We start from the raw sequence: 26,981 nt of genomic DNA on the forward strand, positions 1-26,981 counted from the left end.
TGCTTATTGCAGTTCTCTACTAGTGCTGAGAATGTACATGGTAAATGTGGTGATAAATACTTTGTTAGAGTAATATTTGCAGTACTTTACATGGAGGTGCAAAATAAAAAGATCACTGGTCTCATTTTGTTTAGTATATGAAATGAGGTTAAGGAATGGTTTGATCATAGATGTGTGGAGATTGCTGGGGGAAAAAATAGATAATGAGGAGGTTCTTAAGTGAAAAGGGCAGGGATAAAAATTCAGTAGCTGAAAGATGTATGTGTATGTATATCTATATCTTTGTGTATCCATATATAAATAACATATATCTAAATCACAGGGACAATTTTCCATCCTTAGAAATAAAGTAAGATAGCTAATGTCATAACCTCTCTTCGAAAAGCATCCTATTTTAAACAGGGATCAATTCTGGCAAGTCTGTTATGCAAAACACTGGCTATTGACCTGATAGTTGCTGTAGTCTGTGAACTGTGTCATCTGGGGCAGTTCTAGCCAGCAATATTTTTAGCAGAGACACTGTACACCTATTCTTCTGAGAGATTAGTTTCAGTACAATACAGTGCTTTACTGTGCCACCACTGGCTATTTTAGCTCTTCCTAATTAGACAGCATGTCCCTGTGTGCTGAGGCAGGGTAGATTTAGGGGATTAAGTTTCATGTGTGTGGCCTGGAGGCTCTGCAAAGTACATAGAAACAGGAGTTTGGTGTGTTCATGCTTTGGAGAGGAGGGGAGGGAAGGGTGCAAGGCAAAATGTTGTTTGGGAAGTTGTTGTATTGAAGGAGATGTGTTTTCTACCTTTCCAGTCACCTGATTGTATACAGTTAAGAGAATAGTCAGAAAAACAGGCGAGATGAGACCATGTAAAAGAGAAAGTGGGTGAAGTCAAATTGGATCTGGAGAAAAATCCCAGTGGGCCGACTGCTGGGCTGGGAACTGGACAAGGAGAGATGACCAAAATGAGCTTTCACATTTTGAAGCGTGGGCGCTGCCTGCTTTACTGGCAGAAGTGACCACACTAAGACATGAGAGTGGGAAATGTTTGGCTGTAAATGTGGAAGAAAAAATCACTTTCCCATTTGAAGCCTGGGGATGGAGTAGGAGAAGGAAATGTTCCTATAGCCAGACCTCACTTTCAGCATGAATAGTAATACTTTGTGAGAGCCGTGAAATTCAAATAATCAACTCACACTGTTCATAAGTGGGTCTTTTAAACGTGACACAGCTGCAAACTCTTTCTGGCTGTGACCTACCTGCTCCCTGGAAGAGTGGGACATTGTGTAAGGGCAACTACAAAACAGGGAAGGAACTTTTTTTTGGGAGGAAGCTTTACTGATGTGGTGAGTCTTACTTTGATTTCTTTCATGGTGCTGTGTATGTGCTGATGCAACGCTGCTTTCTCTCTTAGCACCACTTTCAGTATTAGTGGCAAGTCAGGGAGGAAGGACGGACAGAGTCATCACTGCTGGGTCTCTGGATTTTGTGTCTCAACCCAAGGGAAGTGATTGAACCACTAACAAGCTGCTAGTAGTGACGCAGATTTTCATCAGCTCAGCTGGTCTCCGGAATGGTATCTTGTTGTGGCCTGATAATGGTCATACGTGTGCTTGCAAGCTTGCTATTGTCCAGGGTTTTATAGCAGCAGAGCACTCAGAGGTGCTGCCTGGCTGCGATGCAGGGAGCTTGGTGGTGGAATTCTCATGGGAAGTCTCTGCAGGCTGACATGAAAAATGCTCGCTCGACAGTCCTGTCATCACTGTAATAATTATCATGCAAATTATTGATGTTTTAGGCATGCTTTTCTTCTTTGTGATCGCTCCTAAGTCTTTACTTAGTAGTAGAAAGGAGAAAATTGCCCAGCACCTGTCATTATTGCATCAGTTCCTCAGTGTAAAAAATAAATGTTGAACGTTTTGTTTAAAGATAGAATGAAAATATATGAAGAAAAATATATGAAGAAAAATTTTATTTTTTTAGTTGTCAACCTTCATTCCACAAGTCACTGCTAAAAGCCTTTCAGAACTGAGGGGAAGTTGGGTTTTTTGAGATGCGCGAAAGATTATTTAACTTTGAAAAGGTGTTTTCCATCTTGGCTTCTTTAGAAAACATGTCTTTCTAGGCTTCCTTGTACTAGAAAACAATGTGAGAAGTACCACTGGAACTGTAGAAACCCTCAGTTTGTGCTTGGTAGAATAATTGATTGCCTTTGTGCTGCCTGTGCAGGGTTAGTGAAAGAATAAAAGTACTTAGTCTTAAAAAGAAGCTTGTTTAAGTTACTGTATTAAGTGTTATTGATAGCATGCTACAATACTTTTACTTACTCAGTTGTTCTAGTGTGGAATTCTTTTCTGACAGGCATATGTTTGATTTCTCTTTGAAGACCTTCTTCCTTTACCTAGAAATAACAACTCCTGAATCATAAAATGTTCATTAGTTTAGAGCAAAGTAAATTTATTAAAAGCTTAGGTACATGTTTTCCTGGTTTTCTGTCTAGTGGACACAAATGCTAGTGGATTAAGATGTTAGTGAGGGAGCTATACAACTCCTGAATTATGTTTAGCATTCTTATTTCATTTACGGAAAAAATCTTTGATAATCGTTATGTTATTAGAGAGAAAATCTGTGACCTATATTACATGCTCAATGTGGTTTCATGCAAATACTGTTTGTAGAATATTTGTGTCTGTTACACATCATACTCATTCATTTTAATGAGATTTTTCAGATGTTTGTTTAATTTCCACTCTTTACTGGAGGGTATGGTGACAAGGGAGGTGCCTCCTGATTATTAATAAACTTTCTTAAGGGAATTAGTGTGCAGAAAGCCTTACAAATTAATTATGATTATTCTCTAGTGTTGCATAGTGGGATGTAACGAAGCCTTTAGAATAAAAATTCTAAAAAATACTTCTGACAGTGATGTGCATCCCTGGGTGAAAAAATTGTAATCTGCAATAAAAAAGTTACATTGTAGTCTGTGCGATTATTTCTTTTACAGGATTTTTCTAATCTGAACTAAAGTCTGTATGTGCTGATATAATTTGAATTAGTCTGCAGCAGTCCTCTGAGTTCTTGGAGGCTCAGTGTCAGCAGGCACTGGCACAGTTGCAGTAGATCAGTAGGTAGCTTTGGGTCCTTATGTTTCCATTAGATTTTGGAACAATTTCATCTGGAGTGCAGCATTTTGGCTTAGTTTCCTCTGAAGGGGATATAATTTGTGCACAGTTAGACCACTCTGTGGTCCAAACCAACATATGATAAGTGAACATGTTGGGAGAGTCTGCTTCAGGACAGCACAGCTACTCCAAACCAAATGATACTGTTGACATGACCCTTACAGCATAATAGAATATGAATCATAGAATCAACAGGTTGGAAAAGACCTCTTGGATCATTGAGTCCAGCCATTCCTATCTGCAACTAAACCATGTCCCTGAGTACCTCGTTCACCCGTCTTTCAAATGCCTCCAGGGATCGTGACTCAACCACCTCCCTGGGCAGCCTGTCCCAGTGCCCAAAGACCCTTTCTGTGAAAATTTTTTTTTCTGATATCCAGCCTAAATCTCCCCTGCTGGAGCTTGAGGCCATTCCCCCTTGTCCTGTCCCCTGTCACCTGGGAGAAGAGGCCAGCTCCCTCCTCTCCACAACCACCAAGGAGGCTTTCATTTGATATATGTTGGCTTTTGGGGTCCTTGTTCCCAAATCACTGCTTAAACTATCCTGCTTTTTTTTTTTTAATATTTTTGTTGCTATTTAAAAAAATCAAATATCCATTTTTACAATGAAAGCCTGAAGAGATCTGATAAAACTAGAAAGCATGATTTCAAAGTCTGAAATGGATCATGCAAGTTCCTCTGTAGTAATGAGCGGTCTACAAACAAACATCCAGAGTTTTAGGCAGGTCATCAACTTGAAGCTGGTAGGTGAACCTTCAGGGAAGGTAGCATTATTTGCATGAACAGTTGTATGAGTGGGGTTCTGATACTGTGGCTCAGACACCTGGAAGCTGCTTGGCTTGATGAAAAATTCTCATTTTTCAGCCAGTGAGGAGTTCTTTTCAGCTCTCTTACATAGTTCATTTGCTCCTTTCTCTGACCATGAGAATTTCTAATAGTTCTTTTTGTCTCTTCCAAAACAGAATTAGACCACAACTAGCCAAAGAGAAGATTGAAGGATGCCATATTTGTACATCTGTCACACCTGGGGAACCTCAAGTGTTCTTGGGAAAAGATAAAGCCTTCACTTTTGATTATGTCTTTAACATTGACTCGCAGCAAGAAGAGATCTATAGACAGTGTATAGAAAAATTGATTGAAGGTTGCTTTGAAGGTTATAATGCCACTGTCTTCGCTTATGGCCAGGTAAGCTTTTACAGTTTTATTTTGAAGTATTTATTGTAACTGAACTTTGTCTTAAATTTCAAAATGCATGAACCAGTGTCTTGGTTTTATTTTAAGTGACGTATCCTGTAGGAGATTTTGTATAGATTCTGTGTGAAATGGCAACACAGAAGATATACCTAGGCAGTAGATCTGAATTAAGAGTAATGCTGAAAATAGCTTGAGTCTATAAAATTCCAGAATTCACCCCAATGCAGCAATACAAATCTGTAACTTAATAAGTTGGTATATAGAAATAGGTTGCATTGAGATTCTTTTCTGGGCAGTTATCCATCCCTCTGCATTTTCAGACATTTTTGAGAAGATGATGAATTGTTTTTGTTGTTTTTTTTTTTTTTCAATAGGTCCGAGGGAACTTCTAGCCACATTGTTTGTGGACAAAATGCAGAGATCGGATTCCAGAGTTGGAGGGTTTTTCATAGGGAGCATACCCTCTTGGTGTACTGGGCACACATTTTGCTTCTCAAAGCTGAAATACTATTGCGCACAATGTAGAGAATGCATTATTGTCTTCTCAATATTTCTTTAGGAACTGATTGCATAAAATTTCTTCTTCGATGCTGAATTTCACCACTGTTAAATGTTGTTTCTCGGGTTAGCTGGGTAAAGTCTAGTCCTAGTGAAACAAAGCAGTTTGCAAATGCAATTTAGTAGATTATGTTCAGCTGTGTGATACTATATTTGTCGTTGACTTGACCTACTAATCAAGTGAAAACACAACACCACCTTGTTTTATATTGGACTTCACATTTAATTAAGTTATTTTCCTAGTGAAGTTACAGCTTGTATTATTTAGTGGTGTCTATAAATTGAGAACAATGGTAATGTTCTACCTGAGATATTGTAGTTAAAGGAGTCACTTGATCTACTTCATTAAAGAATGTGAATGCTGCTTTTAACTGTAAAATGTATGTTCTAATTAGCAGTCTCTGTTAAAAACATTAACAATTCTTTTGGCCTTGGAGATGATGTCTCAAGGCTTGTGTAAGCAGCTTAGAGGAACTTTGTAGGGGAAAGGTTGTGAGAGATTGAACTGATCCCTGCCTTTTTGTGTGTGATGTGTGGATAAACAGTAGAGGTTGTCCAACTTCTGCTGTCTGTCCATTTTCAAAATTACCTGTTGCTGTGCATGTTAATGTAGTAAAGATGACTGACTTAGTAGCCATAATCTAGCACTAGTGTTCAGAAACTGCATTTTTCTGTAATGATTTGGTACTACTAACGTGTACTAGTGACTGCTCTATTTTAAATTTAGACAGGTGCTGGCAAAACATACACCATGGGCACTGGATTTGATGTCAACATAACAGAAGAGGAGCAAGGCATTATATCACGTGCTGTTAAACATCTTTTCAGATGTATTGAAGAAAAGAAACAAGCTGCTATTAAACAAGGGCTTCCACCTCCAGATTTTAAAGTGAATGCACAGTTCTTAGAGGTAAATATGATATTTGGCTTTCAAAATCTGTTCAGGCGATTTGTTATATTCCTTTCACCAAAGAAACAACCTAGCATAAAGGTCCTTCTTTCTGTGATCCCTGATAGTTTAGGATTGGGCTTCTGTGTTGCTGTTCCCTCTTTCATTAGACTCAGAAAACCTGGGTTAGTGCTGTGAAAAAGCTGCTCCCTTTTTTTGTTTTCTTCTAGACACAGCTCTTGGTAAGAGAGGCCATAATCACAGAATCACTAGGTTGGAAAGGACCCACTAGATCATCGAGTCCAACCATACCTATCAGTGACTAAACCATGCCCCTCAGCACCACCCGTCTTTTAAGCACCTCCAGGGATGGTGACTCAAGCACCTCCCTGGGCAGCCTGTTCCAGTGCCCAATGACCCTTTCCGTAAAAAATTTTTTCCTGATGTCCAGCCTGAACCTCGCCTGGTGGAGCTTGAGGCCACTTCCTCTTGTCCTGTCCCCTGTCACTTGGGAGAAGAGGCCAGCACCCTCCTCTCCACAACCTCCTTTCAGGTAGTTGTAGAGAGCAATAAGGTCTCCCCTCAGGCCTTCTCTTCTCCAGGCTAAACAACCCCACTTCCCTCAGCTGCTCCTCGTAAGACTTGTTCTCCAGCCCCCTCACCAGCTTCATTGCACTTCTCTGGACTCGCTCCAAAGCCTCAACATCCTTCTTGTGGTGAGGGGCCCAGAACTGAACACAGTATACGAGGAGTGGTCTCACCAGTGCCGAGTACAGAGGGAGAATAATCATTCTCAAATGCTGGGCCTTTTCTTCTCAGGGATGGATTTTCACCTGTGAGAGGGGAAGCCTCTTGCTTTCAGTGGATGAGAGAGTACATCGGGTGAATACAGATCTATTGTCATGGTTCTTTGGCTTTTACCTAGGGACTTTGATTCGAGATTGGATCAACTGGGCCTAAGCTCTGCTGAAGTGAATTGGTATCACCAAATTAAAGACACTGGAACTGTTCCAGTGTACATCGGCAGAGACCTGATCCCAGTAGAACATGCTTTTTCTGGTTGTGTGGTTTATTTTTTTTTGTTTGTTTTTTGTTTGCTTTGTTTGCCCTAATGTCTTCAATTTGATCTAAACAACTTTCCTAAGACACGGAACATTCTTATGAAATGTTAATCCATCTCCTCACACGCAGACAACTGCGTAGTAATTTTCGATGTCTTTCCTGATTCTGGGATCGTTCACTGACCCGGAAGTCTGATGAGCTTAATGACACAGAGTTGAAAGACCATTAAATGTGTGTGTACTTACTACCTCTAGGAGGCTCAGGGAAATGGGAAGCAAATATCAGTAGTCTAAACCATGTAGTAAATAGCTGCCGTTTGCCTATATGGTTGTGCCTGAAAGCTGTAACTTATTCTAGGGTGTGACAGTGTAGGTGTTACATCGAGGAAAGTACATAAGTCCTGCTCAGGAAACCATGCCATTGTATATTTGACCTGCTGGTTGGTTTCTTTAATAAGCAGCTTGCACAAAAACTATTGAATGTTAAATTACTTCCAGGGCAGGAACAGTTTATCTAAATGAGAGAGAGGCTTAGAATTATTAAGGTACGAGAGAGGAGATGAAAAAAGGTGTGATGGCAGGGAGAGCAAGTGGAGTGAGTTTGAAGTGTTTGGAGGAGGGTGCAGCCAACTGAATCAACAAAACAAGAGAAAAGCCCAAGGTCAGATCTGAAGACAGCAGGTGCCTGATACAGAAACCACTGCTGCTGCTGTTCTGCTGGCATCGAGTGCCTCCCATTGCCTGGTCCACCAAAGAATTTTCTCCCAGATCTGATGATGTGGAGGAAGTTACTGCTTCTTTGGGTGGCAGAATAGCAAGGTGGGCAGGTGACTTTATCATACTGTCATCCTTGTAAGTTTGGATTCTTCACAGCATCCCTTTTTGAGAGCCTTTGCGTTTACATTTTAAGAGCCTTCTGTATATGCCACGCACAGATCTGTTCCTTACTGGAGGAATTCTGAAAGTAACATACTTCTTATTTTGTCTCTTTCCTCAGCTTTACAATGAAGAAATTCTTGATCTGTTTGATACCACACGTGATATTGATGCAAAGAATAAAAAATCAAATATTAAAATACATGAAGATTCAGCAGGAGGAATTTATACAGTGGGTGTTACAACCCGAACTGTGAATGGAGAATCGGAGGTGATAATTGAAAATAAACTTTTCTGTAGTGTACCAAGTTCTTCCTAAAAATGTTATGTTTTGATGAGCAGTTAAAAATGGAGGTTATACTTGCCAGCATCTGCATTTCAGACAATTAGGTGTAAAATTTAGCTGAAATTTTAATTTTATTCAGTTTCTGTAGGCTCAAATCTGATAAATCTCTGATACCAAGTGCATACCACTCTCACATAAGGCTAGAAAGAGATGTTTGCTACTAATGTAGATCTGCTGGGAAAGAAAACTATGTCATTGTGTGTAAATCTAATCTCCCAAACCTTATGTATATTATTTTTTCCTGTGAAAGGGAAGTTTAGCACAATGACTGATGTGAAGTAAATTGCTGTCTATAAGGGTCTGTCTGAATACAAATATTGCTGGACTGTTCATTTTTGAACAAAGAGTGCAAAGATTGTCCATTTTTGCCACAGCTGAATGGAAGGAAGATTGCTGTGTTCCTGCTAAGGGACAGTAAAAACAGGAGTAAAAGGATTTATGTATTTTCTTTCAGAAACCACAAAAAAAGAAAGTTTTAGTTTGCTTATTCAAGAGTTTTTGTGCTTTTAGCATATAGAGACTGAAATCATGGCATAGAGAAAAGCTTATTTATATTCAAAACTGTTAAGTATTATAGAAGCACTTTTTATTTAAACTGCAAGCACCACAATGTACTACTTGTGTTTTTTCTAGATGATGCAGTGCTTGAAGCTGGGGGCTTTATCTCGAACCACTGCCAGCACTCAGATGAATGTTCAGAGCTCACGGTCACATGCTATCTTTACTATACACTTATGTCAAACCAGAGTCTGTCCTGCATTTAACACTGTACGTATCTTTGCTGCTATTAAACTTCATGTTAGTAACCATTCTTCAAAATGTGAATGTTGTGGCAGCCTCTGTTATTTGAATTACACTTAGTAAAGATGCTACAGTCATCATCATGCTCAATGAATTTGCTAATCTTTATAATAATTTGATTTAATCTGTGCATATGTAACTATCCTCTAGCCAGAGGCAACAATAAACTACAGCCTTTAACGTGCGCCTGCCCATTCTCCTCTAGTGTTTTCTTCAGTATTTCATTGCAACATACACAAATAAGAAAGTTAAAATGTGATTTGTCTTTAATTGGAAAATCTTTTTAAAGTGTCTCAGTAGTTAGTGGGTTTAAGCTTCTAGTCAGCAAACTGAAAATGCTTGGATATTCCAGATGAAGTGATGGTGTCCAGCAAGGGACGAGTAGAAAATCATTAGGTTCTGAAGCTTAGCTTACTTGTTTTAAGTAGATATATATTTGGGGTTCAGTTATGTTGTTTAGTCTGTGTACTTAACCTAAAATTTAAACTATCAATGTACACAGAACAATGTACACAGATTTTTCATGTGAATGTTCAGTTAGTGTATCTTGTAAAAAGGAGAGACCTGAATAAATCCGTGCTACTGAAAACTGCAGTAGCTTCAGGGGGCATGGTTATTCTACAGGAACCAGACTTTTAAATATTTCGGTGAACTTCTAAGTACCTGGCTAGCATTTTACACATAGAAATCATACCTTTAAGCGTGTGGAAAAGTGAGCTGGATTTGTAGTGCCTTTTTTTTTTTAAACATTCCAAATAATCAAAAGCGAAGCAGGGAAAATGATGGTTGCTCCCTGGTCCTTTGTGGTATGTAGACTTTCTTTTTATACACTTGTTAAAAAGCACTTTTTCCTTTCCTCCACCCTGAATCTGTGGACCTGGTTGTGCAGGCAGCTATCTTCTCACTTGGAAGAGACTGCCGTCCCACTTGGAGCCAGACAGGGCACCTCAGTTACTGCGTGGTGACACTGTTCACTCAAAGGTTTTGTTGAAAACTGTCCATATAGCTGGCAAGTTAGAGAACTCATCTGAGCGCCTTGTTTCCCACACCATGTCAGCACAGCAATCCACCTGTGCTGGTGCACTTTCAGCCTTCCCCACCAGCTGAGCCACTTGCAGGACTCTTGCCTGGCCCTGCCTGGATTTTAACAGAAGTTTGTGTTAGAGGAATAGGTGGCTGCCTTCTGCCTTGTGTTAAAATGTATTTTGTTCCGCCTTGTTTGGGAGATATGAACAAGATAATTTATCTGGAGCGGGACGTTGCTAGATCCTGAAGACAGCACTCTCCAAATACTGCAGGGAAAGAATAGAGTAAACCTGACATTGGCCTCTGAATGCTTCTGGAATATAAACTGATATGAGCCCTTATTGGGTGAGGAGGAGAGATGCAGCTCAAGTTTCTTGTTGCTGCTGTCAGTAGACAACAGTTTTAGGAGACCTTTGTTGCCAGGGCAACGCAGTTCCTGGGATGGTGGTGTGGGCTCTGTGCCTGTCTGTCCCTGCATGGTCCCCATGCCCTGGGGTGGGCAGGCGGCCAGGGCTGCAGTGCACAGACATGCCAGTCCTTGCACTGCATTCGCACCATCTGTGTTTCTCAGAAGTTTCTGGCTGTACTTCGATTTTCTGAAGTGAGAGAAAAATGATGGATTAATCATTGCTTTGAGGGCTAGGAAAGAGAGTGATCAACTAGCAGTGTAAATGTCAAAACACGTGAAAAGGTGTGATAGTCCAGTCTTGTGGAAGTGGCGCAATTCCTGTTCTCTCCAGATATTGCTGCAAAAGTCGATCACTTAAACAAGAGTTTAACTACTGTGAGAACAGTTGAATCTACAGCCACGTGCATAACAGCAGAGGAAGCCGTGGGCTAGGTGACTTATGGACATTAAGACACAGAATACCTGGATTTTTTTTTAAAGAAAAAATGAAAAAGAAATCCATGCTTACTGTGATAAAATATTTGTAATAAAGCCTATAGATCTGGCTGTGTGAATATAAGGCCAGTATACACTTGATATATACCTATTACGTGCTGCCATGACAAGTAGGTAGAAATTGCCCTGCAATGGGTGTCTTAGCAGGAAGGTCAGGAACGGAGTGATTTAAAGATTTTTCTAATTCACTGTTGTTTTCATTACGACAGGTCTAACTACACTTAAAATAAAATAAATCTCTACAGTATAGGGTCTAGCTACGCTAATTGGCAGAAATAAACTTAGAATTATCTAATGAAAAAGGGTCATTTTACTGCTGTACTTTGCGAAGTAGAAAGAGGTCAAGGCTACGGTACCTGCCTGTAGTACAGTACATTCCTGGGCAGACTCACTGCACTGGTGGAGGCATATATCAAGTGCCAATTGTTACAGCTTACTTGGAGTGAGAGTACTGGAAAGGAATATATTTCTCCCTTATTCCTTCTGCTGTCTTTAGTTTCTGGTCAAGTCAGAAGTGCTGATGAAATACTGGCTGCTAAGAAAAGTGGCTTAAAAATAATTCCTAAAGTAAAGTTGAAGGATCATGCCACAGGGAAGCCCATGATGAGAATTAGAGAGATATATAATCAACGTATCTTTCAGTTATTTGGCAAGTTTGTGAACTGGTAACTTAAGAGTGTGATGTCAATATTACCAGTGCCTTTTTTTAAAAGAAAAATTCCTTTGACAATTGATTTAAAACTTGCATTCCTGGAGAGGTGCAAATTTTGTTGCCCAAGTTGCTGATGAGATTTCTATTTTCTTAATATATATATTCTCCCTTGCCCTGAAAGAGTTGGAGTCCCTGCTTGGAAATAGTTGGTATGTTAGTATTCATGGGCATCTAGAGCTGAGTCTTCAAAAGTGACATATTAGTGGATATGACCAAAAGGGAGATGGGTTTTTGAGACATACTGGTGGCATAAAAGAATAAGCGAGAAGGGAAGGAGGTGGACATGACAAATGGGTAGTCTTATAAATAACTGTTGATTGAACTTTGTAGTAGACAAGTGTTAATGTGAATAATCTTACCGAGCTTTGTGTTCTTCTTTATTTCAGGATAATGCCACTGATAACAGGATAATATGTGAATCTTCAGAGATGAATGAATTTGAAACTCTTACTGCTAAGTTCCATTTTGTTGATCTAGCGGGATCTGAAAGATTAAAGCGAACAGGAGCTACAGGAGAAAGGGCAAAAGAAGGCATTTCAATCAACTGTGGACTAGTAAGACTATACTATTTGTTTCCATAGGCTGTTGGTATCATCTTCTTTTCATTTTTGGATCATTTGTTTTTACTAATCCCTGAAGCAGGAAGGCGTCGTGTGCAAGGATTGTAGCATGAGATCACAGAATCACACAGAATCACAGAATAACCAGGTTGGAAGAGACCCACCGGATCATCGAGTCCAACCGTTCCCATCAAACACTAAACCATATCCCTCAGCACCTCATCCACCCGTGCCTTAAACACCTCCAGGGAAGGTGACTCAACCACCTCCCTGGGCAGCCTGTTCCAGTGCCCAATGACCCTTTCTGTAAAGAATTTTTTCCTAACATCTAGCCTAAACCTCCCCTGGCGGAGCTTGAGGCCATTCCCTCTTGTCCTGTCCCCTGTCACTTGGGAGAAGAGGCCAGCACCCTCCTCTCTACAACGTCCTTTCAGGTAGTTGTAGAGAGCAATGAGGTCACCCCTCAGCCTCCTCTTCTCCAGGCTAAACAACCCCAGCTCTCTCAGCTGCTCCTCATATGTAACAGAATGTGTTGATTCTTACTGTGTTCTGGCTTGCTAATGTTTTCTCAGTTGTGCTAGAACTTCACAAATTATAGTACTCGTAACTGTTGTGAAATATAGTTACTCTAACTTTTAAAAGATAGTGTAGAAGTATTCTTTTTACTTTTTTAATTTTTACTTTTATCCAAACAATTGGAGAACGTTACAAGCAGTTTGGCATGTAAAACATGGACAATGAATAAGCTGAACTGATCAATAAATGCTAGTTCTGTTTATAATTATGAAACATAATGTAAAATGACCCTAGACAGGACACATCTAAGTAGAAATAAAATCTTTAACTTACAGCATCACTTCATATTTTTTTTTGTCTGCATACTGGCATGTTATGCAGGTTTTTTTTTAATTAACTGTTAAATGTTTTATTTAATTATGACTGCACTGAAAAGCAGAGCTGGTGATTATCACTGGAGATTGTAGTTTCATGGCTCTGTTTTGAGCTACTTGACTGTGTGGAGCCTTTGTGCAAGTCTCTTTAAGATGTAAAAATGAATGTTTTAGGTTATGTGTGAAAACATGTCTCTTTTTTTTTTTCTGGTCTAATGTGTAGTGCCAGAGAGATTCTGCAACTAGAATTTTCTTAGTGGTTCCTTTGCCATTACTACAGTGGTTATATTCTGTATTTATTCTGGTTATATTTTATACATGATAAAGGGAATTCAGTTCAATTTCATCATCCTTATAAGCACAAAGCCAACAGAAATTTGGGCATTTAGATGACATAGAGGTATCCTTAAGAAACAGGACACAGAGCACACAAGGGTGAAAATTAACGTGATAGAAGTAATATTTTTATACGATCACAAAAATTTCATTTACAGTGAATTCCAGCCCTTAACTCTGGGAAACAGATTAAAAGTGATTTGAATACTTCAGAGCAGTCACAGTATGTGATGTATATGCAGTTCTTCAGCTGCTTGATGTGGCGAATCTATTTTCAAGACTTAAGAACTGGCTGTGCAGGCTGCCATCTACAGGAACGTTCTTTACTTTGCTGTAAGATTGAAGTACATGTAGTTGCATATTAAATACAATTTTACAGCCAAATGTAAGGTTGTTTATAAACATGAATTATTCTTTTAGCAATGAAATCGGGTAGCCATGGACTACATAATTTTAAACCTTAAATGCTTATATCTTCATCAGACATTCCTTATTTAATATCTGTAGAGGTAGTAAATTTTGAGGTGTTTTTGTCATATGAATGCCTTGTATTTTATTCTGTATCTAGCATAAAGTAGGTTGATAACATTTATTTTAGAAAGAATATAGCTACTGCTAAGAGTAGAGATCAACTTAAATAATCATCAAAGGTATTACATGAAGCAAGTTATAACTTTAGTTTGCCCCTGACATTAGATATCAATAGATTGTGCACACAAATTGTGCTTGGCACTTGCAGATATCAGGCTGCAAATGATCTGATTCACTGTTGATAGCACAAATTTTTTTCATGAAAATGGGTATCTTCTGTAAAATGTAAAAAACTTAAGAATTTTTTTTTTATATTAACATCCATGAGTATATTTGCATCTTTCACAATATGCAGACCTTGGTTTTTAAATTAAAGTTAAATTTTAACTTAAAATTAAATTTTAATTAAAGTTTAAATTAAAGTTGCTTAGGAACTGGTTCTAACTTGTATGTTACGTGATTTGCTGTTTTATAGTTGGCACTTGGCAATGTAATAAGTGCACTGGGAGATAAAAGTAAGAAGGCAACTCATGTACCATACAGAGATTCAAAGCTTACAAGGCTACTACAGGACTCTCTTGGGGGAAACAGGTATGAAAACTGGATCATTTTATATATTTCACTGTGAATGAGTGCATAATCTTCAGAAAGTAAAATGAACATTAAACACTATTAAAAATAGCCACCCTGTTTGTTGGAGGGAGGTTCCAAAGATAAATTAATGTTGTGAAACAAAACACTGGCAATGCGAAGAAAAGATTTTGAAGAGGCTTTTTGTGTTGTTGTTTTCAGTGCTGTTGTAGCTTTACTAGTCAGGAGGCTTTGGGTTGCTTAGAAGTTAGTATTTCCAGGACAAGTCTTTTCCATTAAGACACCTTGAGATTATAGACAGCATAAATGGTAAATTTTGTTACTGTGTTGTAGCCTTACTTATTCCTCTATTTAATCCAACGTGGCTCACTGCTGATTTTAGGAGGGCAGGAAGTTTTCTGGGCATTTCACAAAGGAGTAGGGAGAAGTAGAAAAGAATTCTTAATTCATTGCTCTGCTCTTCAGAGGGAGAACTTAAGAAAAACCAGCACTACAGTGCAAGGAAAAGCCAAGAGACAAAACATGTAAAAAAAAAGCACTTCTGAAAATACTAGCCTAGGGGAGCTAAAAACTCAAGAATTACGAAACAATCAGCAGAAATCAAAACTGAAGCTCTTATAGGCTCTTTCTGGAAATAACTATAAATAGCATTTCCTGACTAAATTTTACATCAAATACCATAACTAATGAGCATTTTTTCCAAACCACTTCTGAAATTGTACGTTTTTTTAAATATTATTTTGGTGCTGAAATATTTCCCTATGTTATAGGTCTGCTGCTCCCCCTCCTGTTCTTTAGGAGAAATAGCAATTAGCTGTACACTACTCAAGCAAATGCTGTCCCAGAGAATTTACACAGATATTCAGATATATTCTATCTGTTTCTGACTGGTGTTAAATTTGTGGATACTCCTGCCACCACCACTCTTTTTTATTTGTGATATACATGCTAAGTCATGCCAAATTAGCAATTTGCTGTTAAGGAAGACTTATACATATTAATGTAATGTGAATATTTTCTTATCTGCCCTTTGATAACCAAAAAGTGTGGGAAAGCTAAATTTTAATAAATATGCTGCCTTTCTTCCAGGAAATAAGATTATCAGATTTTCGTTAGCCTGTTTCATAGCCTTAATATTAAAGCCTTATTACATATTACGCTGCAACAGTTTTGAAGTAGTATTTAAGTATTAGTGTTACTTGTATTATTCAAGTAAGAATCTGGACTATTGATGTTTCTGGAAAGGGTTTGTCTTTATAACGTATAGCATGAAAAATGAAAAAAATTCTAACTTGTTGGGGATAGCTTAAAGAAGCAGTAAAATAAAGGGAGTAGAACGGTTACTTTAAAATGTAGTTCATTGTGCAGTTCGGATAGGAAGGAGGAGTTGTTCAGTTTTCAAGACAGACACCTAGCAGAACCAGTCATCTGAGTTTTCAAAAAGTAATCAAATTCTGAACTGAAAGCACAAGTAGTCCTGATATCAGAATTAAAAATTTGCTCTTAATCTTGCATGTTATTGCCTTGAGGACTAAGCAGTTGGGGAACTGACATGAAGGTATGCAGGAGGTCTGAGGAAGAATTGCTGAAACTGGAACGTCCTGTGTCCTCAGGCTAGTTACTTTTTCCAGTTTAATTTCCCAGTGCATATGATAAAGGTAACTGTTTGCCTCACAAAGGGTTGCAGAGATTAATTTGTTTGTCTCAGCCTGAGATCGTGGAAGGTGAAGATAAGAATCTGGTCTGCTCCGTTGCCCTGGAGACCGTGCACTCTTCCTAATGCAACCACCTAAGCTTTCACATACAACAGAGAAACAAATTCCTCCAAAGCCTAGTGGGGGGGACTTGGTCATAGAATCATAGAATAGTTTGGATTGGAAGGGACCTTAAAGATCATCCAGTTCCAAACCCCTGCCACGGGCAGGGACACCTCCCAATAGATCAGACTGCTCAAGGCCCTATCCAACCTGGCTTTGAACACCTCTAGGGATGGGGCATCCGCAGCTTCCCTGGGTAACCTGTGCCAATGCCTCACCACTCTCATTGTGAAGAGTTTCCTCCTAATGTCTAATCTAAATCTTCCCCCTTCCTATTTGAAGCCATTTTCCCTCATTCTATCGCTACAAGAGGTGCTCTATCACACCAGAGGTGCTCTAGGTCATCAAATGTAGGTGTTTTCCCCTAGCTGTTGAGAATTTAGGCCATGCAGGCACCTTTAGAGTATGATCTACAGCTGGAACTTTGGTTCTGACCCCTCTAGGCTGCTCCCATCTGGTGTGAGAGTGTGCTCTAGGGAGTGAGGGAAGGGACTCCAATTCCTTCATCTGCCTGTTGCGTCGTGAAATCACTTGGTTGGAATGAAGAATTTCTTGCCTGTTTCTGCTTTTGTCACACTGGTTCTTGCTGGTCTGTCTGTACAATCTTTCATTTGGAGCGTGGAGTATGTTCTCACCCTGCATATCCCATGATGGAATGGCTGAAGGGTGTTGTAGAAACCCATAAAAAGATGGTTGTTCCATAGCCCTCTTGGGCCTAATGCTCAGGTCCTGTCTGCTTTTTGTGGAAATTTTCTGAGCAGTGGTGATATCAAACATGGAATAAATAGTTATAGCTGGGTGTACTAAGGGCAGGTACTGGCTTTTGGAGAACAGGAGATAATTTGCAGTGGAGAAGCCAGACAGTCTGGATCTCTGCAGAACCAGAAGTGGACAATAGGTACCTTAGGCAGTTTTGTGCATACATGGACAGTGAAGATGATCATTCAGGCAATTTTCAGATTAAGTGCATAGGAACCTTAGGAATTAATGAGAGTGGGCAGTCCTGACTACTTGTGTGATCTAAATCACTGTCTAGGACTTTAGGTTGATCTTAAGGACTTAAATCTTGGTCTGTGTATGATTAGGCAAACTGAAAGTAATTTGAAAAACATTTCTAGGAACACCAATTAATTACTTTTATAAATTTACATGTAGAACAATTAATGATCTTGCACCTCCTATGCTGTGCTAGGGTGATACAAGATATAACGGTGCTGAACTTTGTGGTTGACAGTCTTCTACTGTGAGTTATATAGAGGAATATTTGCACAAATGTTATGAAGTCATTATTCTTGTTTCAGTTTCTGCCTGAAGACCTGTTTGCTTCTCTCTGTTCTTTTTGGTTTTGACGTGTAATGCTGACCTGTGTTTGTAACTTGCAGTCAAACTCTCATGATAGCATGTGTGAGCCCTTCAGATAGAGACTTCATGGAAACCTTGAACACGTTAAAGTATGCCAATCGGGCGCGAAACATCAAGAACAAAGTGATGGTTAACCAGGATAGGGCTAGTCAACAAATAAATGCTTTGCGCAGTGAGATTACACGGCTGCAGATGGAACTCATGGAATACAAAACAGTAAGTTTATCCTCTTAGAACAACTTCTGCTTTAAAATGCTTACAGCTCTGCAGCTTGTTTTTCTGTGTGCTGTTTCCACTTCATATACTAAGAACGTTTGAGTATCAACCCTAACTTAAACAACATTTCTAATTCCAGTGATTGCAAAGTGTTTTAAGAAAACTTGGATTGCATCCCTAGAGAAAAGATACATTAATGAATGCCAATGACATCAACAGATGCTGCATGCTGTTTGCTTTTTGAAAGGCAAAAACTGACGTTGTCATGCTCAGCAATGAGAAATAGTCACTTCCAAAGCAAAAATGACCGCAATTTAGATTGGCGTATGAATGAATAGGAACAGTTACAGCGTATTGCTTTTAAAAAATTACCAGACAGCTAAAATAATTTGGTTTGTAAAATATGTTTTAAATTATGTAAGCTGAATGCTCATCCTACACTGTGCCTTTTTCTTCCTGAAATCATAGAATCATAGAATACCAGGTTGGAAGGGACCTCAAGGATCATCTGATCCCATCTTTCTTGGCAAAAGCATGGACTAGACAAGATGGCACCACACAGACCACTAGTCTAGACTGTAACACATCACTTTCTCTAGGAGGAAGCTGTGGGAAACTGTCTCAAAAGCCTTTGAGAAATCTAGACAAATGTCCACCCTTTGCCCCGCATCAATTGGGCGGGTAACTTTGTCATAGAAAGCAATCAGGTTTGTCAGGCATGATTTGCCCTCAGTGAACGTGTGCTGTCTTTTCCAAGTCATGTGCTTCATTTGACTTGTGGTAGCCTCCAGGAGGATTTGTTCCGTAATTTTCCCAGGGACTGAAGTAAGACCCATGGGCCTATAATTTCTTGCATCCTCCTTTAAGCCCTTCTTGTAGATAGGAGTGACATTAGTCTTATCCCAGTCTTCTGGGATGTCCTTGAATCTCCATGAATTCTCAAAGATTATAGAAAGCAGCCTTGCAACAGTGTCAGCCAGTGTCACAACACCCTTGGGTCGATGTTGCCATCAATCTGTAAGAGTCAAGCTCCTGTAATAGTTCACATACCAATGCTTCCTTCACTGATGGTTGGCTCTGTGTTTGCATAAACCTGGGTTTTTGTTCCCAAAGCCTGGAGCCCAACAGTGCTGATAAAGACAGAGCTGAAGAAATTGTTGAGAACCCCTGCCTTTTTAGCATTGTTGGTGACTAATTCACCTTTCCTGTTTAATATGGACCAATATTTTCCTTCTGTTTCTTCTTGTTGTTTGCATACCTGAAGAACCCTTTCTTGTAGTTTTTGACATAGCAACTTCAATTTGAGCTAAACTTTTGCTTTTCTAACTGTATTTCTGCATGCCCTGGCAATGCCCTTGTGGTTCTCCATAGGTATTCATCTGCTTTCCCATCTCTTGTATGCTTCTGTTGGTTTTGAGCAGACTCAGAAGCTCTCAATTAAGTCAACATATAGTGATTTCAGCAATAAATGCGTCTGCCAGAGTCATCCTCCTTTATTATCCCTCAGATAGTGTTCTGATTTGATAAAGAATTATCTTCCTATTTTGTAACCTCTGCAAGAACTCGTGTTTCAGACTAAGATGGACCTAAATGCTAAGGTGTGGGCCAGACATCAGTGTTGTGACAACTATCCAATTATCCATTGTTTTAAATTTCCTGAGAGAATGGATTATCTTTTGTTTGGAGTATCTGTTTGGAATCTGTATATAGCCTTTGCCAAGTTAAATTCTTTTCATGTATGGGTCAGCCTTTACTAGTAATAAAACACATTTACTTTCTTAAGGGTAAAAGGATCATAGATGAAGAAGGCGTTGAAAGCATCAATGACATGTTTCATGAAAATGCGATGCTGCAAACAGAAAACAACAACTTGCGTGTTAGAATTAAAGCAATGCAAGAGACTATTGATGCACTGAGAGCCAGAATAACGCAGCTTATGAGTGACCAGGCCAACCAGGTGCTAGCCAGAGCAGGTATACTGTGGCTGTGTTATGTGTGTGTGTAAACTGCTTAATAATCAATTGTTTGTTCTTCCTTTACGGGTCCTTTGAAATGAAGTGATGCCTTAGCAACAGCAATACATAACCTGCTTTGGCAAGGATAGGCCCCCATCTGATTCTTTCTTCTGTTACTGTGGACTAGAAATAGTTTGGTACCCTGATTCGACCGTTAATTTAGGACTACAGGTGACATGAAATGTGAAATAATACCTTTGGATAGGAATTACTTGTATGCTTAGCTATATGTGGGCCTAATGTTTTGCTTTGTCTGAGGACCTGGACACAGATGGGTGCATGTTGGCCTCCTTTTCACCTCATAGGATGATCAACCATTGACTTACAATGACTGCCTTGTTTGTTTTGTGCACTGTTTCTCTGGCTACTTTTGATTTATGGTATACAGACTATTAAAAGGTGCTAATGTGAAAAACAAATGAAAAAGTTACTTGTAATAATCCTGATCATATGACAGAGAGGAACCAAAAACTTAATGCAGCTTAAGGAAGAAATATATTTAACAGTTTAGATAAGATCTAAATGTGTAGCCCTTATGGCTGTTTCTCTTTGCTTGTACCTTATGCCTAGTAGTAGTAGTCAGATATTTATACTGTTATTGCTTTGTCTGAATCTTTCGCTCTCCCCCTGCCCCCCTCTCTCTGTCTTTCAAAGGAGAAGGAAATGAAGAAATTAGCAACATGATTCATAATTATATCAAGGAAATTGAAGATCTCAGGTATTTGCATAATATGCATTTGAACAATTTTTATTTTAAAAAATACTAAAACTGTTAGCAAGTAGATGTTAGCTAGTAGATGCTAGCATCCCAGCTGCTTTCCTGTGTGGGAATCACTTTATGGCAGTGATCCTTCAGCCTCTAAGACCATCTAGTGTTTTCTGGACACAGAAAATTAGAATATTATAGATGAAGCTGACAATAAAAAAGAAAGTAAGATATTGCTTAATAACAATAATGACTCGATACCATTGAACAAAGGACAGCAAAACTTGATTGTTTTATAGCTTCATAACCTCACATTTAAGTGATAGTAATGAGAAATGACTTGTTACAAATTAGTAATGCACAATACTGTAGTTTGTGTAATGTGTATATACACACAGTGTATGCAGATTTATATATGTATGTGTATTTATACAGACCTTCATATTTATATGTATTATGACTCGCTTATATGATATATGTGCAACATACCTAAGTGTTGTGTAAAATGCTCTCATCAGTAGATCTACTACGTTTACATTTTGTGAGACTTTACCTTGTTTTGTGATATAGTTTCTTTTAAAACTGGTGGTAATGGAATGCAATTACCGATGCTGAAGAGTTTACATCCCGTGCATTAGCGATACCTGTGATTCATGGTCTGCAAATTTTTTTTTTAAGAGCAAAATTATTAGAAAGTGAAGCAGTGAATGAAAATCTTCGACGCAGCTTGTCAAGAGCTTCAACAAGATCCACATACTTTGGTGGGCCATCGGCATTTTCTGCTTCTATGCTTTCTTCAGAGAAAGAGACAATGGAAATTCTAGATATAGCCAAGAAAGATCTAGAAAAGCTGAAAAAAAAAGAAAGGAAGAAGAAAAAGAGGTGGAGTATGAATTATAAAGCTGTTTGTTTTCTCTTTATTGGTAAAGAGGTGTATTTTTTTTTAACCACAGAGACTTTGAAATTAATTTCTTGTTGTTGTGTGGGTTTGGATCCTAAACTGCTACTCCCTTAAACCCTTTTACTTGTTGAAGCCGTAGACAATTTTTTCTTTTTCATCTTTTCTTCCAGTGAAGTGTGTAGTATTTGTAGAATGAATGTCTCTGTTGTAATGGATTTTTCTCTATAATTATGCACAATGGTAAAAGCCCAGGTACTCTCCATAAATTTTGATTAAAAAAAAAAAAAAGACTTTTAAAATGCATCTGAAATTCAACAGATTTTTGAAAAACAGACAAACAACTGTTTTCCTACTTTGTTGGAACTCGAACAGCTTTCTGAAGAAAAGATATGCTGAATAGCTGGGTATTTTCTGGTAGCTCTTTGAATGGCTTTCTTTGCTTTATCTTCTGTTTATATGAATGTTTTTAATTTGAGGTTTTCTAGTTCTCCGCAACTTCATGCTTTGCTGGTTTTTGCTGTCCAACTTCTCATCTACTAAAATGCTCATAGACATTGATATAAATGCCTGTTCAGACATTAGTTGTTACAGCAAGGCTCTGTCAGTGTACCGAGAGACTCTAATTCCATCAGAAATATTTTTCTTTTCCTTGAAATTTTCCACGCTTATAAACTATTACTCTTTCTATTAATGGCCCTTCAGACCTCTATGAGTCAAGAGTAGAACTGAAATTGTCCAAGCCTTAAATATAGGTGTATAAAATAGATTTGAGTTAGTGATATCTGTGATTTGAGGTCCTGTATTAATAAATCCATTCACTGCATACTGATATATTTCTGATACTTGTAGAGAACACTCACTTTAATAGCAACCAGATTATCCCTTTCCATATCGTTTTTCAGGAGACTCTTACACTTTCATGGGGATTTTGATAGATTTGTCTGATGTTTGTAGGAACTTGAGGGAATGATGGAAGTATTACATAAAACCAGCAGAATGTTCTTGCCTCTCTTCGGCTAAATGCTTCAATATGTTCTTTAACTGTACGTACCAGAACAGAGAGATTTGAGTTTGTATGTTTCAACACATTTTAAAACCAAGCATGTGTTTAAAAACATGTTTAGATAGAGCCCTAATTGTTAGGGTGGAGTCTTGAGTATCAGGTAGCGGACAGGATTGTGGCCAGAAAACAGGTAAATGTTGCTAGGTATTTTGGGTAATATCTCCTATTGTAGGAGATGATCCTTTTAAAAAAAAAACATTTGGAAGTTTTACCCCATGTATAACAGTAAGTAAAACACATCATTGTTAATTTTGTTGTTAATTTTTTTGTTTGTTTGTTTTCTCTGAAAGAAGCTTCTGTGTCTTGTCACGCTTGCTTACACCAGGACAGGAATGTTGTGTATGGGATAGCCAAGTGGTCTGTTCCAGGACTAGAAACGACGTACCATAAGCTATTTTTGAGATCAGTTTTCTATTCAAGCATTATAGAATTAGAGAACCATAGAAAAAATTAGGTTGAAAGAGAACTCTTGATAGTCCAGTCTCCATGTTAAAGCAGTCCTTGTGTTCTGTAGAATGGGATCGTACTCTTCAGAGTGCTTCTAAAGCTGGAATTTATCTGCCAATCCATCTGCAGACTGTTTTGTACTAATTATTTGTAAATTTGGAGTGCATATGTTGGGAGATAAATTCTTTAGATGCCAAGAAATTTTAGAATTCGAAGGACTATGCATATAGCCTGTTACCTTGTTACCTGCAGAGTGTTTCTATGTAATTAGTGAAACACAAGGTCTGTGTTCAGGTCGTATGACTGAATTTTTATTTTACTGAAATTTCAGGAACTAGCAATGGGTATGCTAATGCATTGCAAAGGGCCGATTTACCCTGCGGTTTGGTAGGGGGCCTTTGTTCTACTTCTGTCTTCTACAGGCATTTAGCTGCTTTTACTGCACTATTTCTTTTCAGGGTCACTGTTCTGTTTAAAGTTGTCTAACTAGTGTTTTCCTGTTAAAATGGGATTGCTGAGCTTAGTTACTCGTTCTGCCCCATCTGCAATCTTTCTTGATCTGTTTGATTCCTGGTTGTGGGTCAGTGTGATGAAAGGTGCATAATTTTAAATACCTGCAGCTTACCTAAATTGTTGTGAGCTAGCCTGAAGATCTAAGAGCCAGATTCTGAATGAGCAGCAGGTATGTACTGCTATATATCTGTAGCCTTTAATAAGCATCTGTCAGGGTTTATTGGAAACAGTTTATGTTGCAGTAATGTTTTGGCTAGTGAAATGCTGACATGCTTGATTGGAGCGTCCTGTGGTGTGACATGCTCCCCAGAAGCCCCAGAGCAAAAATGTTCACATACCTTTCAATCATTAGTCAGCCTTACATACTTGGTAACCTTTTTTGACTGTTATCTTTTGACTTTTCTAACCTTTATTAAACTGAATTAGTGATAAAATTACATGAGGTTCAGCATGTTAGTTCATAGCTGATACTGAAAGAAGATGGCAGGCAGTGTAAGATGAAATGGCAGCAAAAGCTCTTGCTCAAAAATTGCCCATTATTGGAACATGAGGAATTTCAGAAGTTCTGAAATTTAAGCTATTTCTACACTTATATAAAAGTCATGCAGATATTTCTTTACAGATACACCCACATTTGTTTGAGCAGAAAAAGTACAAGTAAAAATACTAACACTTCGTCCATCTCATTGCTTCTGATGCATGTTTATTGTTAATTTATTAAAACATAACAAGCGATCTTTGGCATGTACTTTCTGAATCCCAGAAAAATAAACTGCAATTTTTTGCATTTTATTTAAAAGCAAACTACAAACCAAAAAAATAAAATGCAGTTTGAAGATTTTGTAAGTGAATTTTACTCAGAATATATGATTTAGATTATAAGCACTAAAGATTTCTCATCATTTTATATGACAGTATGTTATCAGCATGTATAAGACTATTGTTTTTTTCCTGGTATATTCCTGAGGATATATAACTTTGGTTCAATGGCAGTACTTGCAGTTTTCAGTGTTTCACCTCCCAATTTTAAATGTCAAAAGGAGAAAGCTTCTTCTAGAACTGATTTTTTTTTAATCTATATTAGAAATAATTCTCAAAGTGAAATATATTGACTGTATCTAAAACTTCTTCCTTAGTGTAACTTGAATTTACAATTGTTGACAGGGACAGATTAGTTAACCTACAAATGCTGCTTCTTTGTTTTCTATTTACTTCACAACTGTGCAAAATGTATTGCCTTTTTACTACTTGTTGTCTCTTGATGGTATCTTTTAAAATTTCATTTTAAAATCCACGAGCTCATATATCATTTTTTTACCTTCTTATCACTTTTGCTTTTCACTGTCTGGTTTGTCGCTCATTGGCTTGGCCTTCCAATACTGTACTTCGTGCTTTTGAAGGCTGCAGAAACTTGAGGAAAGCAGTCAAGAAGAAAGAAGGTTGGAATATTTCCCAGGTTTTTTAATTACCTGTCATTTCAATTAACTGGTTATCATACATGAAAAGAAGTTGGGCAGATTCATAGATGCTTCAGGAGTATTTTATTTGGCTTTTCAAAATTCTTTCCTGTGTTTTGACTTTCAACAAATGTTTTAACTGGAAGAAACCTCTGTTGTGGAACTGAGGTTGACTCTGGGATTGCTTAGTGTTGAGCAAGCATTTGTGGGGAGGTGGTGCCGTTGGGAATCACTATACAATCAGATAGATTTGGCTTTTTCTTGCATGTCCTGTATGAAATGAAAGGCAGGAGGAGGGCTCAGTAGCTCAAATGGAATTGATGTATAGCAGGCAGTATATGACAATAATAATTTTGGCATGTAAGATCAAGAAGGTCTTAGACCTTCACACCTCATTTAAGTCTGATTCTTTGTTTTTTTTGAAAGTGTGTGGCTGAACCCCTGAGCATTCTTTGAGTTCAGTTTCAGCCAAAGCAGTAGCCAGTCAGTCAAAGAGAGCAGTTAAGCTCAAGGCTCTAAAAATAGAAATATACTGTCATTAAAAACGTAAGTAATGGCACTTTTTCATTTTTCAGCTCTCTGCTTTGATCCAAACCCCCCCTGAATCCATGGATCAGTAGCACATTAAATAGTTCCTGGAGAGCTGCTGGCTCTCCTTCCTCCCATCTCTCCCCTTTATTTAGGCAGAACACAAATTTCTCTGTAGTGGTGAACTCTGTGCTGTGTACAGCAGAAGGGAAACTGGGGATTTGCCTCCATTTGCATGAAGGTTGCGGCTAAGATCTTGTTATTATTTAGGCTTATTAACAAGGATAAACAAGAACACATTGTGGGCTGAGTAAGATTAGAATCTGTGTAAATGAGATTGCGTGGCTCGGTGTTCTCTTTGACGTTTCTTTTCTGTACAAATCTGGTTAGGCTTTTTAATTCCAGCCTCCCTGGCTGCTGTGTGCATTCAGATAGTCCAAGCAAAAGATTTCTGCCTTGTGCCTGGTCAGCTGTGGCTGGATTCAGTTTCATAGGTGATGAGTGTGGCAGAAGGAATCAGTTAGCACTGAACAGGCTAAAAAGAAGTGTGTCTGTGCACACAGGATTTTTTGTTTCTTTGTGTCACTTAGCTGGCGCTCTTCAGAGTAGAGCTCAGTTTTAAAGGTGGCTTTTGGGTGTCATTTGCCAAATTAGTGTCTCAAATCTACAGAACACTTCTTGACAGTGCACTGACTATTGGATTTGTTGAAGAGTTAGACCTCAAGTCTGAGCTCTTTTGGTGTCAGTGGAGGAAGATGTACATTTCTGGTTACCCTGACAGCATATAACTTGTCAAACTTTTATGCAGCTGAAGTTAGGTGAGGTTGATTCCATATTATGCAATCCTAACTACATTCTTTTGTTATTGCCCCTATGGCATCTAGCCCTGTTCTACAATTTCCTGTCTATTGAGGATGGCTTGGTTTTTGGACGTGTAGCATTAGAGGGACTGATATTTGGCCCATGAAAACTTGCAGAGTACCACTGATTTTGTTTTTATTTTTTTTTTCAAATTTTGTGCTTGCATGTGATGTCTGAAATAGGCACTTAAAAATAACCCTGCTGTAATTTGCTTAAGCCATCACTGCAGTTCAGGTTGCCGAGAGAGGAAAGAATATAGAGATATTTGTCTCTTAAATAAGTTTTGAACCATAATTGGAAAAACAAAAGCATGGAAATATGCTAAATGTAATCTTAATAGCTGGGAAAAGTTTCTTTTTGAGATAGACAGTCCTATTGCAAAAATTCAGTCTTTCTCAACTCTTTTTCTTGTGGTGTCTATGCCTATTTTGAGCATGCCCTTGATGTCAAAGTAGATAACTGATCAAAAGAGTAGTTTATAGTATGATAAGTTAGGATATTGTTTAAGGCCAATACTTATTTTTTCAGATAATTGTAAGCACCATAGGCGCTGTTTGTAGTGGATGTTGTACCTACACACAATGTTCTTTATTTGTTTTGTAAAAGTTATTCTGGGTACATTGCAACTTCCATGCAAAATGAG

The 26,981-nt window shown here is 38.4% G+C and overlaps 2 protein-coding genes across 8 annotated transcripts in view; both read left to right on the forward strand.

Annotated features, from left to right (window-relative positions):
* Nucleotides 1-6,161, forward strand: part of SLC2A13 (solute carrier family 2 member 13) — a 292,776-nt gene extending 286,615 nt beyond the window's left edge. The window contains exon 11 of the transcript XR_011336699.1: nt 6,068-6,161. The gene's annotated coding sequence lies outside the window, so the exon portion shown is untranslated. The remainder of the gene's footprint in view (nt 1-6,067) is intronic.
* KIF21A (kinesin family member 21A) overlaps nt 1-26,981 on the forward strand; it is an 88,934-nt gene that overhangs the window by 23,723 nt on the left and 38,230 nt on the right. For 4 of the 7 annotated variants that reach the window (XM_069849768.1, XM_069849797.1, XM_069849803.1 and 1 more), the window contains exons 2-12: nt 4,140-4,362; nt 5,657-5,839; nt 7,877-8,026; nt 8,735-8,869; nt 11,931-12,098; nt 14,337-14,452; nt 17,652-17,847; nt 19,631-19,820; nt 20,517-20,580; nt 21,247-21,450; nt 24,893-24,931. In XM_069849768.1, the coding sequence (XP_069705869.1) occupies nt 4,140-4,362; nt 5,657-5,839; nt 7,877-8,026; nt 8,735-8,869; nt 11,931-12,098; nt 14,337-14,452; nt 17,652-17,847; nt 19,631-19,820; nt 20,517-20,580; nt 21,247-21,450; nt 24,893-24,931 (1,668 nt within the window). The remainder of the gene's footprint in view (nt 1-4,139; nt 4,363-5,656; nt 5,840-7,876; nt 8,027-8,734; nt 8,870-11,930; nt 12,099-14,336; nt 14,453-17,651; nt 17,848-19,630; nt 19,821-20,516; nt 20,581-21,246; nt 21,451-24,892; nt 24,932-26,981) is intronic. The other 3 variants (XM_069849809.1, XM_069849782.1, XM_069849790.1) reach the window with 1 other exon arrangement.

Source organism: Phaenicophaeus curvirostris, chromosome 1 (assembly GCF_032191515.1).
Source record: "Phaenicophaeus curvirostris isolate KB17595 chromosome 1, BPBGC_Pcur_1.0, whole genome shotgun sequence".
NCBI classification, from domain to species: Eukaryota; Metazoa; Chordata; class Aves; order Cuculiformes; family Cuculidae; genus Phaenicophaeus; species Phaenicophaeus curvirostris.